General features: G+C 33.0%; 3 protein-coding genes across 11 annotated transcripts in view; 1 reads left to right on the top strand and 2 right to left on the bottom strand.

Annotated features, from left to right (window-relative positions):
• Positions 1 to 21,677, top strand: part of LOC129791777 (peripheral plasma membrane protein CASK) — a 251,442-nt gene that overhangs the window by 24,849 nt on the left and 204,916 nt on the right. For 7 of the 9 annotated variants that reach the window (XM_055830286.1, XM_055830257.1, XM_055830278.1 and 4 more), the window contains exons 5-7: positions 3,019 to 3,096; positions 3,183 to 3,364; positions 15,917 to 15,985. In XM_055830286.1, the coding sequence (XP_055686261.1) occupies positions 3,019 to 3,096; positions 3,183 to 3,364; positions 15,917 to 15,985 (329 nt within the window). The remainder of the gene's footprint in view (positions 1 to 3,018; positions 3,097 to 3,182; positions 3,365 to 15,916; positions 15,986 to 21,677) is intronic. The other 2 variants (XM_055830296.1, XM_055830268.1) reach the window with 1 other exon arrangement.
• LOC129792167 (alkaline phosphatase-like) overlaps positions 1 to 21,677 on the bottom strand; it is a 531,254-nt gene that overhangs the window by 470,075 nt on the left and 39,502 nt on the right. The gene's annotated exons all lie outside the window — the stretch shown is intronic.
• Positions 1 to 21,677, bottom strand: part of LOC129792850 (40S ribosomal protein S25) — a 137,947-nt gene that overhangs the window by 112,156 nt on the left and 4,114 nt on the right. The gene's annotated exons all lie outside the window — the stretch shown is intronic.

The following is a 21,677-nucleotide window of genomic DNA, read 5'->3' as shown; positions in this document are numbered from 1 at the left end:
GGGATATTTTTCTGTATTTTCACGACACAAATCACTTCCTGCAGGTTTTTTGGACTTTCCCACAGGTCATCTGCAACACGGAAGGTCTGTGTGGGAGGCAGGAAAATGCTTCCTGGGTGGTGGAATCTCACCTGAACGCGGAAAAAATTGGTCCGGGAGTGAATGTTTTGCTATAGAAACTGCACAGTTTTCACTTATTTGGCCGATAAATACCCCCGATTTTCCACTTTTCACACTTTCACAGGCACTAAGAACACTTCCACAAGCCGCTTTTCACTTTTCCCAAGCTAAAATATCACAATTTACAGAGAAAATTGCAGAAAACTAACAAATACGTTGACTTCACAAGAGCTGGAAAAAGAATGACAGAAAAAAACATGTTCCTGCGATATTCTTTTTCAAGCTCTTGCGTAGTCAACACGTTTCTTATTTTTCGTCAATTTTCTCTGTGAATTGTGATATTTTATCTCGGGAAAAGTGAAAAGCGGCTTGTGGAAGTGTTCTTAGTGCCTGTGAAAGTGTGAAAAGTGGAAAATCGTGGGTATTTATCGGCCAAATAAGTGAAAACAGTGAAGTTCGACAGCAAAACATTCACTCCCGGACCAGTTTTTCGCGTTCAGGTGGGATTCCACCACCCAGGAAGCATTTTCCTGCCCCCCACACAGACCTTCCTTGTTGCAGATGACCTGTGGGAAAGTCCAAAAAATCTGCAGGAAGTGATTTGTGTCGTGAAAATACAGAAAAATATCCCGTAAAAATTGGTCAGGGAAAGAATGTTTTGATTTTTCACTTCGCGCATTTTCACATATTTGGCCGCTAAATGACCACAAATTTCCACTTTTCACGGTTTTCCTGGCACTGAGAACACTTCAGCAAAGCCCATTTTCACTTTTTCATGGAAAAATATCCCCAAATACTGAGAAAATAATACGAAATGAAAAACATGTTGAGTGCACAGAAAAGAATGATGAAAATGTCGGAAGCATGCGTCAGAGAAAGACGAAAGATACAGAAATACATTAGTGGGAGTGAGAGGGAATGACAAAAAAATGTCAGGAAAAAATGTCATGATCATTTTCTCTTGACATTCATTTCCTGCATAGCACCAGGATTTATTTTTTTTTTTCAATAAATAAGATAAGAAAAGAAAAAAATGAGAGCTAGTAAAAGATAAATTTAATTGTTTTGAAGGCTTTGAAACAACTTGATGGGCGTAGACAGAAAACAATTTAACAAGATGTTTTGAGACTTTTTCTTTAAATATGAAGTGTAACTACCGTTCAGATATTGAAATACTTTGATTTAGATGATTCTTTTTAACGTTTGTCACTTCCTTTCAAACTTTCACATCTCTCGTTGTACATATATTAATATATTTTATTACGTTTAAAAAACTTCTTTCTAAATTGTTTTGATATAATTTTCGGCATGAAAATAATTTTTTAAAGATTCCTCAAAATTGCTTAAAGAAAAGTCAACTTTCTGAATTTTTAAGGGGTGTTTAAAGACCCAGAAGTTTTCCCTGGATACGTGCCTGACATACCACAATGAAGAATTAAGGAATTTAAAGAGGTCGCCATCCTAGATAAACATCACAAACACCAAGAAAAGAATATAAGGCAATGATTGTCAAAATTCAAGCCTAAACACTTCAAAGCTTTTTTTTTTAATTTTCATTATTGAAATTATTATAAATAGTTTTGGACATTTGAAAGAAGAGTTTTATAAGAATTAAGAAACGTTTCTAGAAAGAATCTTTGTACTTAATTTATTGAAAATATTTATTAAAGAGTTAAGTAAAACATGGTTTTGCTTGAAATATGATTTTTCCTTAAATCGTTTTAAATCGGTTATAAAATGGTTTTAGTCCGATTCCTTGTATTTGATTTGTTATAATTCTTAGTGATTAGAATATTAAATTTATTTATTATTTTAAAAATCGATTTTTAAAGACGGTTCAGAATTGAATTAAAACTATTTTAATTTGACTAATGTAAATAGTAAAATTAGATTAGTTAGCTTTCATCTAAATCAGAATATAATTAGACCCTCTAAAACCATAGAACCGTATGAATGACTGAAATGAACTTTTTACATTTTTTTAATAAAAAAAAAACTAGCATCTCTCGTAGAAATAATTAGCATAAAATAGTAATTAGATATAGGAGGGTATAGGCAGGTACGGCAGGTACATAGAACCATATTGCAACAACGCAAAATAGCTTTTCGCTCTTTTCGCTAAACCAAATGCACCACCAACGAATGCTAGACAAGTTTGAAAAAAATGCTGTGGTTTTTGGCAAGAGAAAATTAAATTATTCTCCCAGTTGACTTTTTATTCAAATAAAGCTCTTCAGTTGAAGCTTATCTGGTAATATAAATAAAACTGTGCTGACATGGTGGATAGTCATTTGTAAGTGTACTCTTAGTGGGTATTTCGTTACGCAAAGGTGAGCTTTATGCAATCCCAACTGAAGCGAATTTCACAGACTTCGATGCATTAATTTGTTTTATTTTATGTATGCAAAAACCCCATGAGTATTACATACATTTTTAATCATGGAGCACATTGCTGAAAGTCAGTGGTATTTAGCTCTACGTTTTTTTTAAGCATTCCAAGATTTGTTTTGAGAGGAAATTAAAAAAAAAAAATTAGAAAAATTTTCTTTTTCATTGGCTCTGTGTTTTTTATCTGTCCCCTATTACCTTTCCTTTGTTTCTACTTTGTTCTTATGCGGAATTGAATATCATAGAGAATAGGGTCCAATTTTCCGAGTCATGTTGATGGAGTGCTCCACTGTGCGATGCTGAAGTAATGTCTGATAACATTTTTGCTTTTCCATCCCTTTTGTTTAGGAAATGGGACCATTTGGGGGTTGGCTGGTTAAATTTTTCATTTGATGCACACACAGTGAGATGGAGAAAGATGAGAACAAAAAGAACACATAAATGCATATTGTGACGTGTTTTATGGGGTTGTGGTGTATATATTGAGTTGAGTGTAATTTTGTATTTCAGCATGGAGGGGTCGGACATATGTTTTGAGGTGGTACGACGGGCAGTGGCTGGATTTGTCTACAGTGAAGCCGTAGCATGGTAAAATACACACTTTATGTCCTTTCTCCTGTTGTTTGGATAAATTTTGCAAAACCCCCGGACTCATACGTTTGGTTCCATTGCAGTCACTACATGAGACAAATCTTGGAGGCACTACGCTATTGTCACGAGAATGATATTCTCCATCGTGACGTGAGACCAGCGTGTGCTCTTCTAGCAACTGTGGATAATTCAGCACCAGTCAAATTGGGTGGATTCGGAACTGCTGTACAATTGCCCAATGGGAGGGAATTTGTTGAAACTCGAGGTAAATTAATTTTTGTTAATTTTCTTTGACAAATCACAACCATATATCATATATTTTGGGTAGTTTATTTGTTGTATATTACAACAAAATTATGAACAATTGTGTGTGGTTTGTGTACATTACATAGTCAAAAGGATTGTATCAATTTGTTTGAAATTTTCCCCCCAGGTCAAATGCACTTTCACCCTGTTCTCTTTGATCTCTCAACCACTCTATATTACGACATTTTATATCATTTTAATTTTACATTTCATTCTCTTTTTCACCTTTGTCAGCTCTATTTCCCCCCAAACACATTGTCCCTCATACTTTCTTGGGAAATTTTGCACTCTTTGTAGGGAAATTATTTTCATTGCATTCGGAATATGCTTCAGACGTCGATTTACAGTGAGAAATATATTCTACATGGATTTTATTGCCAAAAAAAGTATCTGAATGAGAGTGAAAAGTGGAGTTTTCTACTTTTTTTTGAGGCTTAAGTACCCTTTTTTTAAACCTAATATAAATCTGTTGTTCTCCAAGATTTTTTTTCTAGTTTGTCCTTTTAACATTGGCGATAAGGCGTGATTGATTGTAGGTGTGTTCTGGATTATCTTAACTGAAAGGCTAAATTTAAAGTTCATTGAGAGTTTTTAGTTTAAAAGAACTCCGTCTACATTTAAGTGCAATATTGAATACCTTTTTAAATAATTGAAAAAAAATTAATTGAATCATGTTAAATTGCTCTCTGACTGTTGCACATGTCAAATTCTTTGTTTATTATTATTATTATGTATTCAAAAAAACAAACCTCTCCCCCTGTACGCAAGTTACCTTTAATGATAGGTGGAAACCAATTGATATAATAAATACCTCAGGTGTGTAGGTCTCACTGTGGTAGGTGCTCAGTGTGGTAAAGCAGTGGACAGTTAGTAAATGCCTCAGAATGGGCCTCCTTATCCCTTGAATGATCCCTCACTCACCTTTCAATAAAACTCCACGGGTTTCCGATCACTCTTATAAACTTTAATCACAGCAAAAAGTATGTTATTTTAACAAATTAATTAATTTTCTTTGACAATTTTTCTCCTCAACTATTTCGCACAATCAGCACACGGGAAACAGGTTCTGGTGATCTTCAATGGTATGAGGGTGTGTGTGATCAATTATACGGATCCACCTCTGGATATTTAAATGATCATTTGAACCAAACGGTTTTTTTAGCAAGTGAAATGGAACTTAAACTTTAATATTTCATAAATTTCATGAAAGGGAAAAGTGAAAGGAATTTAAATTAAAAATATTCTTTAGCACTTGAGTGATTCGGGAACACCCCCATTTAACAAAAAAATGGAATCTTCATTAGATATCGGGTCGTATTCAGCGACCATGAAATCCTTGAAATCTGAACAAAATTCAGAATTCTCAACGATTTCTTGGTCACTGAATACGATCCTCCGGTTCCGCTAAAAAAAAACTATTTTACTTCCTAAAAAACTCTCCCATGGCTGTGAAAGAGGAGCCTCCATTGTTGGGCACAATCCCGCGAATAAATGTTGAAAATAACAACTCAATCGGTTAGATTATTTTCCAGAATTTTAAATTAAAAAAAAATTACAAAATTCAGGAGGAAAAATATTTTTAAGCTGCTGAATCTGCTTGGATTCATGCCACGAAAGAACAGTCTTGGAAAGTCTTGCTGATAGTTTTTCGTCCGATGTTTCTACGTATGTCATGTCGGTTTGGGTGTTTCCCTGCAACCATCTGAGTATCGTATCAGTTCATCCTCCTTTCTTAGTGTCGACAAACTCTGTGATCAAGTTTATAGATGCGAATTCATTAGCACTTACTCCGCCTTCACCTGCATTCCACGGGAATGTCTCAATGTATTCATATTTTTATCATAGAAAACAATTTTACTTTTCTATGTTGGATATTACCCAGAGTTTTCGCTTTAAATAGTGAGACAAACATCCAATGAGCACCAGATCGGCGGACTGTTCTCTGGCACTTACCTAATGGAATTTATCTCTTTATTTTAACCAAAAAGTGAGAAAGTTTACTAACACTATTTTGCTGATTTATCCCTCAAATCAAATCGCCTTTCTAGAGTTATATCTCCTTAGTGTTCCAATCGTTTTGGACCTTTTTGAAATTATCTATGTTGGTGACTGGAAAGAACTTTGGGTATTCGACTCCAGTAAATCCAAAATAGCGTAAATATTGTGGTCCATCATTTCCAGTTTCTTAGTATTGGAAGCGATGCTCTTCTTAATTTCTTCCATCTGCTGCCTTCAGATCTGCCAGTTCTTTTTCAATTATCGAAAGCTCATCCATTGCGTCGTCCTGTTGCAGCTTCTCAGATGGTTGGCGGGCTTTGTGCTGCCTCCCCACATGTTTCAACTCTCAGTAAAACTGTTCCTTTGGGTTTTTCTTCTTTCGTTGAGCTCCTCTTTTACTTTATTACGCCTTCTAGCGACCAAATACTTCGTCTTCTTGTTGATTGGCTCATAGGTTTCTTCTGGGTGCTTCTTCTAGGGTAATATTCGCGCTTATATAGGGTTTTCACAGCAAAATTTGAGGTTATGTCCACGTGCTCCTCAATCTTCTTTTACTTCTTCTCCCCCATTTCCCCTTGGGCATTTCGCCGTAATTTATTTAAATTCAAATTATATATTTCCGTTTAACGTTTTTCTAAAAAAATTCCCTACAAAATTCGTCACACTATTATACCTTTAGTATAAAAGATCATTGAAAATTATTCTCAGGATCTTTATTGCTTGAGATGAAGCGTATGAGTCGATTGAATTTCCTGTATCATTCACGAGTTCACAAGATTTGAAAAGAATATAAAAATGATGTAGAGAATATTAGAAAAATCTGAAAATAGTTCTCATGGGTTTGGTTTTGTTTCAAATCTTATACAGCTGATCATTTTTAATGGTCGTAATTTTCAGTAATGGTTTCTGATGTGAACACTGTTGCTGCTGGATCAAGACTAATTTATTTGGCTCTATCGATAACGGCACGAGGCCAGTACATTTCAGTTTCAAGATGTAATTTTTAGTTTTCTTGCTTTCTCAAGCGATCTTAAAATGATCTGACTCGATTCTTTAAATAATTTTTGTATGATGAGATTATTCGACTCACAGATAATTTACATGTGATTCCACCTCTTTGTAAATCATTGAAGTCTTTTAATTCATTTCACTCATTTTAAGATTTTTGCTTTGTTTGTTTGTTATATATTTTTTTTTATATTTTTATTTAAGCGTTATCACTCGTGAGAGATCTTTCTAATTATTTTCCCAATGTGATGAAAAAACTTTATTTTTAAATATCACTGAGATTTAGATTTTAATTAGTATTACTTGGGTAGAAATTGATTTTTCAACTAGTAACAATTCCTGAAAATCATTAAGAACATTCATGGGGAATTGAATTTCATTTTTGAATTTATAACCTAGAATTGGTTAGCGTCGAATTGAATGCACCCTTCCCCTGTTAAATCTATCAGAGTGCATCCAATGTGACGCTAACCAATACCTATAGTTTCGCCTACAGATGATCCTGATGAGAGTTCAGTGCGTTCAGTGATAATTAAATAGATGAAGTAGTTTCATGGCTATTGTTTCAAATTATATTATCTAAAATTTCATTAAACTTTGACTCTTTAATACCTCAATTTTCATTTTATCTTCATTTCCTAATCAATATTATATTGTGTTTGTTATGATTTGCAATATTGGATCTTTTAGCGGGATTCATTTTCTAGTAATTAAATGCTTATATCATGCTTCGATATGTGGCAAAAGGTTGTATACAATTTGTGCTTCATCCATGACAAAATAAATAATGGACTTGTCAACAGAATCCAATTAAAATTTAATTGAAATGTTGTTCATTTTAGTCATGCCTTTTTGTTCCGTCGTACTACATGGATTTTACACTTTTTTTTACATCCTACATTGTGCGTTGCTGAAAGGAACGTTTAATTATATATGTATGTGTATACAGCAAAAGCTTACTGTAGTACCACGAATGGTGTACTAACATGAGATCCATTTGGAAATGAAAATTGATTGTTTGTGGGGGATTTGGGGTGCAGAAATTGCTTCAACTTGTTCAATTGAACATACAGTAAATGAGATTCCATGGTCACTGAAGAATTTTCAAAGTGGCTTCCCGTGTTTAGTTTTAACCAAATGCCATCATGTGAAAATGTTTCAATGGTACACATATCTTTTGGGACGAACGGCTTAATTTTATTTTGGATTATGTTCTAAATTACGGGAACCCCAAATGCGGTTTAAATTTAATTATTAAAATAAGATTCCCTTCGGAGATTATCTATTCCACGCAACTTGATTGATTTTGAGTTTGTACTTTGAGTTTATATGCAATTTAGTTTGGAGTATTAAATTCCCATCTAACTTTCGTGGAAGCGGGATTTGATTGAAATTCAATTATTTGATGCAAAAGGGTTGCTGCTGTCATCTTGTTCAAGAGAATTTAACTTTTTTTTCCCCTAACTCAAAGCGAGCATTTAATTCTCTTCAAATTTTTTTGCACCCAGAAAGCTTTTTTTCTCGCAAGAGATGATGACTCTTCTTAATTTCTATTCTTCTTCGTTACCATGAACGAGAAAATAGGTCGTCGATTTGGCAAATTATACATTTTGGCACTGGAAGGATGAGAAATAAATTTATGGGGAGGAATTCTGGTGACAAACTTTTTCCTAACAAGTTTTTGAATGCTGAAATGTGTTTAAAAGATAAAGAGGACCACGGAGATAGGGGTTCCAGATTGGATGGGAAAGGTGTAAATTTTAAAGTAGAAATATGCAAAATTTCATATATCACGAGGTGAGATACAGAATGAACAGAGGAGAAAGTTCTATAGATAAGATTGTGAGAATCTTGGTGAGAAATTCTAATTAAATTGCATAATGAATATAGCTTGATTAGAGCACAAAGTCAGACTTTTGATTTTTTTCTCTTGATTAATTTCTGAGAAAATCATCTTGAAAATGGAACTCGTAAATGAACAAGAAAAAAATCCACACGGATAAATAATTCTTATGATGGAGAATAATGAAATAATACCTACCTATGTTCCAAATACAATTTTCTCATAATCCTCTTGAGGTGGTTGACTAGACAGCTCAAAGATGTATTGATACAAATAGCGTGTGTGTGTACATGGAAATACTCAATCATCTCGTAATTTGTGGAATTAGTTTTGGATTGCAGAGAGACACTGATAGAGAACAGAACCAGGGCGTCCTTTATACGTACCGTAATTATTGATCCTTTTCCCATGTAGTTTTCCCCATACAATGAGGAATTTTCTGGTATTTTTTTTAAATTTTAATTTAAAAAATTATTTTTCTCTGAAAAGAACGATGGAGAAACTTCAAAAAGACATTAAGGGGGGTCTCTTGGGAAATCTGTTAGAATTTACACATTTTTAATGTTGTCATTTTTTGGGGTTTTTCTTAAACTTGGATATCCGCTGATGGTTACATTTGTAGCCTAGTTATTGAAGTGTAAGAAAATCACTTTTCGCCATTTTAGGTGCGACGCCATCTTGTGATTTTCCGACTTTTCTGCAGAACTGCCCTAAAACACAAAGGTAGGTTTTTCTCAGGATCTACTGGATGGATTTTGATGGGGTAAAAAGCAAATGAAAGAGGACATACCCGTGCAGATTTTGATGTACCAGAATTTTGAATTTCCATTCTGGGGCTGAGAAAAGTGGAAAAACGTCAAAAATATCTGAAAAAAGTCACATTTTTCCACTTTTCTCAGCCCCAGAGTGGAAATTTAAAATTCTGGTACATCAAAATCTGCACGGGTATGTCCTCTTTCATTTGCTTTTTACCCCATCAAAATCCATCCAGTAGATCCTGAGAAAAACCTACCTTTGTGTTTTGAGGAAAATCTCAAGATGGCGTCGCACCTAAGATGGCGGAAAGTGATTTTCTGACTCTTTAATGCTAAGTCTTTAAATGTCACCAACACTTGAAAACCGAGTTTAAGAAAAACCCCAAGAAAAATTAAAATATTTAATTTCATCAGCTCTCCAAAGAGACCCCCCTTAAGGGACCTCACTATAGAATGTAAAAGTAAATATGTTTGACGGAGTTAGAATAAACAGAGTAAGACGTAAAATAAAAAAAAAACATCTATGCAGTTTAGAAAACGTTCATTCAATTATAAAATTTTCTTTAATTGAATGCTCCAATAGTGGAATAAGGTGAATTCATAAAGCAATTACTACGTTATTCCATTGGAGTTTCGAATTAAATAATTCTTCCCGATTTTAAATGAATTTAATTATACAGGGTGGCCATTAAATTAAGGTATGATTTTAACTACGTATAACTTTTCATTAGATTGAGATATCTGAAAACCTCTGCCATCAAAAGATGCCTAAACTCAAATAGTTTTATTATTTGCTTTTTATTTCAATTCGATATCTTAAAAATTGTAGTCGCGAGAGCAAAAAATGGAAAACGATGAAATATACTGGATTTCATGTCTGTTGAGTTTCTCAAAACCCATTAAAATGATCCAAAGACATTAAAGAAGTGAATATTTGACTAAATTTAAATTAAAATGGCCTTTCGCGACATTATGCGATTAAATATTCAAGCAATCAAAGAAAATTTTTGAGGAAAAGCAGATATTGCCATCATAGGCAATTCAGCGTTAATTTGACATAAAAAGCAGTATATTTGTCATGAACAAAACGCTTTTTTTCATGTGTTTTTGCTCTAGCAGCTACAATTTTTAAGATATCTACTTTAAATAAAAAGCTAATATAACTTTTTGAGTTTACGCATCTTTTGGCGGCAGAAGTTTTCAGATATCTCAATCTAATCAAAAGTTATTCGTGGTTAAAATCATGCCCTAATGTCCTGGCTCCCGGTATTTTCAAGTTGGAAATACGTTCAATTTATGTAGAAGAAGCCAAAGAAGACATTTTGAATGAGAAATATTTTTTGAGTGCTTCAACAGAATAAATCTCGCGATAAAATGCCGGCGTCTTTCAATGCGGACGCGAAAAGGTTAAATAAAATATTAAAAAGCACCATATTTGTTACAACGTAAATAAACATAACCTCAAAATACGTTTTTTGCTGAAGTATATAATAAAAACATGAAAAATAATTTACTAGATATTACTTTATTTAACTTGATCTTAATACTACCACTTTTCTTTAATTTTACATTGTTACAAGATCACTCATATGTACTGACTGAGTGTTACACAAATGAGTTTTTTCCTTCACGTTATAGATTATGTAAAGATTTTTTTTTAATATTTACTACTACGTAAAGATTTTAACCGCAGAATACGTTTATTATGTAAAGAATTTAAAAAGAAAACTTGAAAAATCATTCTTTCGCTTACTTATTCTTACAAGTTACTCTTACATTTCTACGTGAATCCCCAATTGGGAATACAGAAATTGTAAGAAGATTCGTGAGTTCCCCTTAAACCACAAAAATCTTCACTTTTCTCTCACTTTTATAACAAAAGTTAGTATTTCTTTGACTTCTTTTACTGATCTATAGTTAATGGAAGACATCAACTCGAGGGAAATTGAAAGATTTCTCTGTGCTCTCTTGGCTCTTTACGGGTGATGGTGGGAGTTTTGCCTAAGGATGCATGAAAAGGAAAAATCTGACGATGTTATTTATTAGATGCCCATAGAAAATTTCTCTCTCACGCTTTGCCGTCCAACGGACATGGAACTGAAAGTTAATAAATAATGGGGCTATCCCTTTGAAACTTATGTTCAAATCCATATTCACTAAAGATTTTTCCTATAATGCATCCTATACATTATGTTATGTATGTGTACATAAACATTTATGTGTATCTATGTACAATATAATGCTATTATGATACAGTGTGAAATAAGTACATGGTAAAATAGGAAAAAGGTGTGGGGGGCAAGTGCTGATGGTGTTAACTGGTGAGAGTGGAGAGACCTTTAGGCAGAGGGTGAGTGGTTGGTGTGGGAATGCAAGGTGACAAGAAAGTGAAAATAGGGCTTTTTGATGACAAAATGGGCTTTAACTTTTCTCCTGATTGATTTTTATTGTTGCGTGAAGTTTTTCCCGTGTGCGTGGGGGGGGGTGTATTGAGAAAAGTATATGTATATGCATTTGCGACCTTTGCGACGGTGTTTTTTCACATCCCACCCACAGTAAATTGGGGGTGGGTAAACGTGTGTGAGGGTGTGTATATTGAAGAAAGCTCTCTTCGCTCTCTTCTTTGGGATTTATGTTTTTCCATTACACTATGTGACACTTGGTTTGTTTTTTTGCAAGAGCGAATGAGGTAAATGGGGTGAGATGGATGTGAGGATAACACTGTGCGGGGAGGGGGGTGGGTTGAAGAGGGGAAAAACAACAGTCATGTTGAAATATTTAGAATTACATTCATGTGCTATATCATGGGAATTGGCAGTGAAACAAATTTACTGAAAGGGGATGAAAACTGAAATAAAAGATGAGAAAAAATGGATAACATTTTAAATTATATGAATGAATATTACAATTTCAAAGGTGATCCCTTCTTTTTTTTTAGCACACTCACTACAACCAAAGCCACACACTTTCCACAAAAAAAAAAAAAAAAACAAATCCACAGAAAGTCCTCCTGCATTAAAGAAACGGAATATTTTCCTCGTGGAAAAATAAAATATAATCTTGTGAAAATTTAAAAAGAATTTCAAATGGATTTTCACGGTATTTTGTACACACCCCTCATTTTTCCCCCCACTGAGATTACAATTTCTTCTTGGGAGTGTGGTAAATCATCCGAAAATACAGTGAATTCCATAAATCATGCAGTTGATTTTGCATATTTCCCCACAAATGTCTTTAATGTGATTCTCATGCCGCAACAGAGCAAGAAAAGTACTTTATAAAAGCACCGACTTTGTCTAAGAGGAAGAACTTTCTTACTTCCCATCTCACACTTTTTTTCTTGTGTGTTCTGTGGTGTAAGATGAAGTTTTCCTGAACATCCATCGATTTTCTTTAGTGCTGTAAAAGTGAACTTCATCCAAAGGTGTGAGATAATTCACCTATAAGATATATTATGCATTTTCTTACACATCGTGTGTAGAACGTTGCATCTGGTATAATTCTCTTCTTTCCTTTGTAGTTGATTCCCAAGGAAAATGCAATGTGTTTCATTCGTTTTTTTCTTGACAATTTTACATTTATTTTTTTAAAATTATTTTCTTTTCTATTTTATTTAAAAATTCTCATATTTCTTTGTTGAAAATGTTAGACGAGAGGTAAAAAGTATTATTGATCTTGCAGAGAATAAAACATTTTTATTGTAACATTCTTGCTGCAATTTATGTACATATATAGTTGCCCAGTATCTCTTGAAAAATACTTCATAGATACAAGTGTATAGAAGTCTCATATGTTAAAGAGTCCTTGTATGGAAATGACAGCATAGAATGTATGGATTTAGAGCTATAAGAATGTCGATTCAAATATCAAGAGATAAGAGACCCTCAGTCAGGATCAGACTAACGTAATATCTTTTCAAGGATTTTTATTGGGAAAGCTGCTTTAAAGAAATTTAAAGAATTATTTTCACTTTTCTTTAATTTCTATTTAAATAAACAAGTCAAAGTATTAAAATTTCTTAGGCCATAATAAAAGAGCCTTTATGTCCTTAAAAAAATCCTCAAGAACCCATAGGAGGTATTTTCCGTAGAATCATCCTCAAAAAAAGAATCTTCAAAATTAGATAAATTTCCGGAAAATCTCATAAGTCATTTGACATAAAATATTAACTCCCCAGCAAGGATTCAGTATGTAAATAATTTTTGGGGGAAACATGAAGAAGGAAAATTGCGGATTTATATAAAAGCATACATAAATAATGAGGCAATACAAATTGGCGAGAGAACCTCGAATAAATTTAATTTTATATTCATATCTGGAACCCGCGTAAAAGTATTTCCCATTTATTGATTATGGGCTTCAGTGGCAAAAGGTGCGTTACTTAATTTGTCACTCCCGCTGTTCTGTATAATGAAACATGTCGATTTTATTAAAAAAATATATATATTTTAATCTCTCACGAGGTATAACTTTACAATGATTTGCATACAATTAATTTATTCTATCAGATCAACTGGAATTTATGTGATAAATAGGTTAAAGCGCTGTATCAATGTAAAGCACACATTTAATGCTATTTTTGGGATAATATTCGTGACATTTTATTGAATAAATTACAAAATATAACTTTAAAATTAAAATTTAAATGCCATTTTTTGTAGATAGGTAAGTAATATGGTTGAGAGAGAACAAAGAGTTAATTCCACGTAGTTGTCTTTGATATTAATTTATCAATTTGATTGCATTAATCTGGGATTTTTTTACTGTAATACCTACGTACTAAATGTCACTCATTTTGATTTTAATAAATCCACTGAAAGTTTTTTTTTTATTACCTTCTACTTCCATTAAAATTATTCATTTAAAAAATATGTAATTAAATTTTACCTAATTAAAAATGTAAGCTTTCTTTGAAATATTCCTATAAATAAAGCATTATTAATTTACCTTTCAATATTGTCATGTTTTTCCTATATTTATGTAGGTACATAATACATATTTTATAAATTAATCAAGTCTGTTTGTTTTTTTTTTATCAATTAGTTGGTGTTCCACTTCGTGGCCAACACCAAGTATTGTAATCGTCGGATTTTCCGACCACCTCAGATCGGGCTCAAACTTGGTATGAGCACGTTTCAGACAACCCACATTCCAAAAATGGTGGTGGAAAATTTTTGATCCGGCCGGCCGGCCTGCCGGCCTGCCGGTGCGCCAAACTTTCCCTTATAGCTTGAGAACGGTAACAGATAGAGACTTCCGGTTTGAAGTTTTCTATAGAAATGTGGGTGTAAAATTTCATTTTTTCGCATTTTCAAAATCCGAGATGGCCGCCGTCCGCCATTTTGAACTACTGTCAACCACTTCCCTTATAGCTAGAGGTCTGAAATTTCAGTATGTTGTAGAGCTCAGTGAGACGTTTTCATCGATAATTCATACTTGAAAATCGGTCAAGCGGTTTAGCAAATATGGCAGCCTAAAGCAAAAAGTGTTTTTTCGATATATCTCGAGAACGGCTTGACCGATTTTGACCATCTTGGTATCAAATGAAAGGTATTGAGAAGCCCTACAACTGTTTAAAACATTCCAAGTTCCAAAAATGACCACAAGAGGCGCTAAAAGCAAAAACAAAAATTGTCTAACTTTAAGGGGCTATATCTCCGAACATCTGTTATAGATTTCCTTTAAATTTTGATTTAAATTTTTGCCTGACTCAATATCTTTCATCAGTCCGAAAATGAAGAAAATCTATGTCGCCGTTTAGAAGATATGACCATTTGAAAAATTCTTGAATTTGAAAAGTTCTAAGAGCCATATCTCCTGCACTGCTTGACCGATTTTGCTCATCTTAGTATCAAATTAAAGGTTTTGCAATTCTCTACAACTTTCTAGAACATCAGAACCCTCTAGAACCACTTCTTCGAGACAAAAAGTGCCAAAAACTGTTTTAGTAAAACAAAAAGCCGCCATTTTGTGTTCTAGAGATGACCTTGAAAATTATTGAAATTTATGTCAATTTATAGCCTGCTTTAATATCTTTCCAAAACTAGTCAAGAAATTTCTGTAGGTCTTATAGAACCAAAGTTATGACCATTTTTATCCATCAAATTGCCGAATTTTACAAAAAAAAATTTTTGCCTACTAATTCTGCTCACAAATAGTATTACAACGCATAAACAAACTTATACACGTTGTGGGACACCAACTCTTATAACTGGACGCGTTATGATTGACTTACTTATTGGCAATATAGAGCATCGTTTCGGTGTTTTTCCTGTATTTGTTTGCTTTCATGGAAATAATAAAAAGTAATTTTATGCAAAACTTGGTTTCCCATCGTTCACGTAGTCAATAAATTATATTTGTTAAAAAAATATTCATAAAAGTAATATAAAATATAGTAGATCCTACAAAATTTTTTTAACATATTTTTATTTCAATATTAAATGTATGAAATGTTTCAATGAATGAGTGAGTGAATGAATCTATTTTTGTAATAATTTTTCACGAATTTCCCTAAAGCTAAAAAGTTAGAGCTTTCATAAGAAAACTTATGTACAACATTCCTTTCCAAATACTTCCAATCCAATTTTCTTTCACATATGACAAATTTCATGCAAGAATAAATACGTAATATTTCACTAAATTGTATCTCATTTCACATCTTGATAAGCATTTTCATTCTCTCTGAGACAAAATACATATAATTGCAATGTTCACACAACATTTTTCATTTGTTACAAAACATTTATATTAGCAAATTGTTGAAGAGCGACGCTCAATTGTAATCATCCAGTCTCTTGATAAGATATATACTTAAAATGTATATTTTGTATAAATAAGTATTCGTATATTTATTGAAGAAATATAAATTAAAATTCTGTTTTGAACATGATTGTGTTCTTCACAGAAAGGATACAAGTGCATCGTTCAAATTTGAGCCCTAGAGGGAAACTTTATTTGAAGTCAGATGGTGAGGGTAAGCGAGCAAATTAACACATTTTACATTAATACACGTTACTTTGTAGATTTAACAGTTTTTGAGCTTTCACAATAAATGATAGTTTATATTTACAAAGTTATCTTCTTTTTTACGTTAAATTTTTCCATTGAGGTGTTTAAGAATGGGAATCAGGCAGTTTTTCTATTTAAATTTTAAAATATTCTGCAATGAATTCTTGAACACCTCATTATGCTATTAATGGTTTTATTTTAAACATAATTCCACACTCTCTTATTATATTAAACAATCACTTTTCGTTCTCTTTTGGCACGAATACTTAACGTTATACAATTATGTTGAATACCCAACAAAACATTGCACAAAAGCAATAATATCACAATTCATTTGAAAAATGTATTGAATACAATTTCATGTTACTGTTACAAGTATTTATAGTTTTTTTGTAGAAACAAAATTAAAGAAAAAAAAACAATATTATAACTTTAAGGTTTTCACAACTGAATTCATGTGTGGAGCATTTATAAGTTTCAGCAAGTGATGAACAAGTAAAGTCTAAAATAACTCTCATAGATCCATCATGTAGGAACCACTTGTTTGATTTACATAAAATTTTGTATAAATTTTAGGGAAACATGAAGTAATTATTTAAATTTCATTCAAAAGTATGAATATTCGTTAAATTTTGAATATATTTGAATTTTAGAAAATTTTCCGATTACGAAATGTGAAATAAAGAAAAATCTTCGTTAGAAAGCTCCTCGGAATAGCGGTCGATAAGGGAGTCAATAAAAACGAAACGTTTGTTTTTAATCAGCGACGTTTCGAATAATTTATAATCATCGTCAGGTTCTAATGTAAATTTCAACATCTAAATTTTAGCCTTAAAACGAAACTTGAAAAATCCCTTAATTTTTGCTAATTTGAACTATTTTTAAGCTACATAGCTATGACGCTTAGCACAAATTTTCCCAGTATTTTCAAAAAAAATTTCCTTGAAATCCTAATTTCAAAATTGTCTAGAATTAATAGTCAATTCATAACCAGAATTTCTGAAATTTTGCATAGGAAGTTATAAAATTCTTTATTCCGAATTTATTTTTTATAAAAAAAATTTTTTTTGTCATATTTTTTCACTCGAAAGTAAGTAATCCGTAAGTCTCATAATTTTAATTGTGCTCGAAGTCAACAAAGATAAATTGCCGAGCATACTGTGTACAATGGACCAATTTGAGTTAAAGATGAGTTTGAAGATTTTCAAAAATTTAAAAAGAAATTTTTTTGAAAAGACAGAACTCACAGAAAACATAAAAAATCAGGAAAGAAACCATAAAATTAAGGGAATCTGATCTAGAAAGTTCTCTTTGAAAATTAAGTATGATTACCTAATTTTTGGATTTGAATATTCAACCCACCTTTAGATTAGCATTTCGGAAAAGCGTGGTAATTCATAAAATACCGAATCCCATTGAATTTTCCATTGAATGGGGCCTATCAATGGATTTAACACGAAATGCCTTAAAGCGTTTTTGGGGATAAGGGATAAAAGCAATATGTGGCTTGGAGTTGTCAGGCCATTGAGTAAGGAAGTGAGAATGTTTGTGGCATACAGACACGAAAGTAATACACATTGTTAAAGGGATTCCTTCCGTTGATTGTGTTATGTATACTTGAACATATAGAGACACATAAGTGATGAGAATGCTTGGGAGGAAAATTAAATAGAAACTCTCGCCCAAGACACTGTCGCTTTTCGTATACGAAGAAAAATCCACACATATAATGTAGTATGTATGAGCTTTCAAAGCTTTCAGAAGTTAAATCAAACTTGAAGAGGAAATGCTTTGTTAAATGAATGATTTTATTGTATATACTTCAATACAATTAACAACACCAAAAGTTATGCGGATTGATATTTGAAATTCATTGTAAATCGTTGATCCGACGGCTGTATGTTGGATATGCGGAGAGAGGGCGAAAATGTTGGAATATATAGAATTCTTTAAGTTATAGTTGTAACAAAAGGGTACGGAAACTACATGAGTATGCGCGCTTTGACGACCCAATTTACATTCTCATTTCATTACTTTACAAAATGTCGCTCTTCACTGCGAATGGTGAATATCTACATTGTAAATTGGTGAAATGACGACAAAATCGTATTGTTACTTGAAAGATCTCTTCATTTGCACTTGACTATATCACTCGAGGGGGTTGGATGTTTTCTATCTAAGATTTTCCATAAAGGCAGTAGGGACAGAATTTACATTTTGATGTTCTATCTCTCTATTTTTTAATTAATTTAAACCCCTTTTCACGCGAAGTATATAATTGTCTTTCCCTCTCAAATGTATAGGTACAATTTTCAACGAGAATTAATGCCATTAATATGGGAATGAGCTTCCCAGAGGTATAATAATAGCAATACTCTCAAGACAATAAATCTCTGATGTAATTAATATCTGAATCATTATGTATATACATATTGTTATTAATATAAGATTATGTATCAGATGAATGTCACATACACATCAATTAAGTGCTTGCAGGTGATTTATTGCTATCACGTTTACACTATATTTTTACTGCTTTATAAAAGCATCTTTTGCTTCTCCCAAAAGTGCTTTCATTACATTTCTTTTTCACACAAGCTTCCATCCAAATGGAAACCATCCAAAAAAGCTCTCAAATCCCTTGCGGAGTGAGAAGACTATTAAATCTAAACCAAAATGTAATTAATGTATTTCCCTATTAAACTCATGCTATTTACCACTTTTACTAATTTATTTCACATTGAAAAACTATGATGGGGGTAAAAATGTCTGCGATAGAATGTTATGAAAGTTTCCATTTAAAATAGTTCCATTCATTTTCCATATATTGCGGTGTGGTTCTTGCATTTCCCGGTGAATGGGCAAAAGGAAAGTTTGGGGGTGTGTGTTGGAAAGAAAATAAAGAAAGTTGAATTAGTTTCTGAAAACACCCCTAACTTCAATCACCAATTTATTATATACTTTTCCACAAGGATGTAGTTTGATGGCCCAAAAGAAATCGGACTGAGGGTTGAATTGAAAGTAGCTTTGATGCTAGTTAGTAAGAGAATAATCTTGTAGGAATTTTAGTAGAATCACTAGAATCCTAAAACTTCTCTCTTTAATTAAGTTCTCAATTTAATTATTTAACAAATTATAAGGACAATAAGGTAACTTACATAAGAACGTAAAGCAGAACGTAAGTAATTAGTAACTATTACGTACGGATCATAACCTCAAAATTCATCTTTTGGCCAGAATTAATAAGAATAAACCAAGAGAAAGATAAAAAGAAAAAAATGTACGGGTAAGCTGACCAAGCTTACGAGAGCTGTGTTTCTTTCAGTGTACCAATTTTGTGAGAGCAAACTAGAACGCGAATTTGTTTAAATACATGCAAAATCGGGAAAAGTTGAAAAGTCATCCCCCAAGAAATCTTTAAAATGCCATATCTCGGGAACGGCTCCATAGATTTTCGAGTTTGAGCTATCGTTGGAAAGGTCTTAACCTCAACTATAATATATTAAAATATGAAGTAAATCGATAATGGCATTTTCGAAATATTCGAGTTCGAAAATTTCGAAAATTTTGATTTTGACTTTAGCGCCTCTCGCGGTCATTTCTCGAACTTGCAATGTTCTAGACATTTGTAGGGCTTCACGAAACCTTTCATTTGCACTTGAGTTGATCAAAATCCGACTAGTAGAACCCGAGATATGACATGTCAACTTTGGAAGGCTATATCTCGAGAACGGCGATATAGATTTTCTTCATTTTTGGCATGGAGCTAGATAATATGGTCAGCTATAACATATCAAAAAATGAAGCAAATCGATAATGGCGTTTTCGAGATATTCATCGAAAAGTAATCGAAAATTTTGTTTTTGATTTTTGGCCCTCTAGCGGTCACTTTTGAAACTTCTGATGTTCTAGAGAGTTGTACGGTTTGTTGAGATCTTTCATTTGACCCCGGGTTGATCAAAATCGGTCAAGCCGTTTTCGAGTTATGGTCGATTTTCGATGAAAAATTGTGGCGGCCATAATGACTAAACGGCTTGACCGATTTTCGAAAATGAGGTATCGTTGGAAAGCTCTTTATGGCCCCTACAACATATCAAAATTTCAGAATTTTAGCTGTTACAGGGGCTGAGATATAGCGAAAACAAAATTTTGGGGTTATTCAAAATGGCGGACGGGGGGGGTGGGGGGTAAAATTTGACATCATAATCGGATGTCTTCCGGTCGATATTTAAACTTTGCCGTTTACCGCAAGTCTCTATCTATTACCGTTCTCTCGCAATTTAAGTTTATGATCCGGCCGGACGGACAGCCGGACGGCCGGACGGCCGGACGGCCGGCCGGAAAAAAAATTTTTTGGCGCATACGTTTTTTGGAATGTGGGGACCCTAATTCGTACTCATACCAAGTTTGAGCCCGATCTGACGACTTTCGATTTTGCTCGGTACACAAAAGCTGTGTCTGAAAGAAACACAGCTAATGAAAGAAACACAGCTAACTTGGTCTGACTACTTATTTTCAAACCATACTCGCCATTAATTATGAATACGAATTAATTTGAAGTAATTGGTTTACGCTTTTACAATTTGTTTAATTACGTGTCTTTCTTACGTCTCCCAGTGAATTCACAAAAATAGTTTTGAAAAGAAATGGAACTGAGTTTTCTCTAAAAAAAAAATGTAGAAAATTTAAAAGATAAATAAAGGTTTTTAAATAAAACAAATTTTTAAAGTTTTCTCACTTGGAGGATCGACGTTTCTAACCTTAAAACTTTGCCCTTAATTTTTTCTCAATAGGAAAATTTTTTCCAAATATTCTCTCGACGAACTTGAAGCAATTGAACTTCCCTACACAAAGATATACAATTTATCATGATATTTTTAATAGATTTTATTCTGTGACGATTTAAAAACTGTCAAATTGGCCACGGTGGCCAGCAAAATCCTCCAATTGTTAAATAAAAAATATTTTTCTTTGTAAACATAAAAACATTTTGCAATACAATTTATAGAATGGTTTATTGTCTATCATCTCTTAGTGCATATTTATGGATTATTTCGAGTCTTTCTCCTCTTTAGAGAAGAAGAAAATATAAAATTGACAATGTAATTGGCAAGAGTACAGGTGTTTTGTTGAAGTTTTTTGCTACACATCAACCTGAAAGGATGATGAACGAGTGATTGGGGGAATTTTCATTTTATGGCAAACTTTATCGCGGTTCTGCGCTTCGCATAAGCTTTTCAACAGCTATGTTCCAAGTTGAAGAAAGTTCCTACATACCCCCGCCTTAGCCACAAGAAGACTTGTATTTGAGTTTGTTGTCAATACACTACATATTCCAAAGTACAAAGTTGGAATGGCTCAAGAGGGATGGTGATGGATGAAGGATGAAATTGCAATGTTGTGAGGGAGCAAAAGTGAATTCATTGGGAATTTCTCGTCAAATGAATTTCAATGGAATGAGACAGTCCCTGGGATCTTTTTGTTTTGTGCAAATATGTTTGTTTCCCCTTCAATATGTATACGATATTGCTCCCCATAGTGAAGCTTTTCCGAGCTTTTCTATCACACTCTATATAGGTATGTACTATATGTAGCTCAATACAGTACAAACCCCTCACCCGACTTTTGCATTGTTCCTCATGCATAAACACATGTGG

The sequence above is a fragment of the Lutzomyia longipalpis genome, chromosome 1 (genome assembly GCF_024334085.1).
Source record: "Lutzomyia longipalpis isolate SR_M1_2022 chromosome 1, ASM2433408v1".
NCBI lineage: Eukaryota > Metazoa > Arthropoda > Insecta > Diptera > Psychodidae > Lutzomyia > Lutzomyia longipalpis.
The sequence above is the reverse complement of the archived record's forward strand: the minus strand, read 5'-3'. Positions and strand labels throughout refer to the sequence as shown.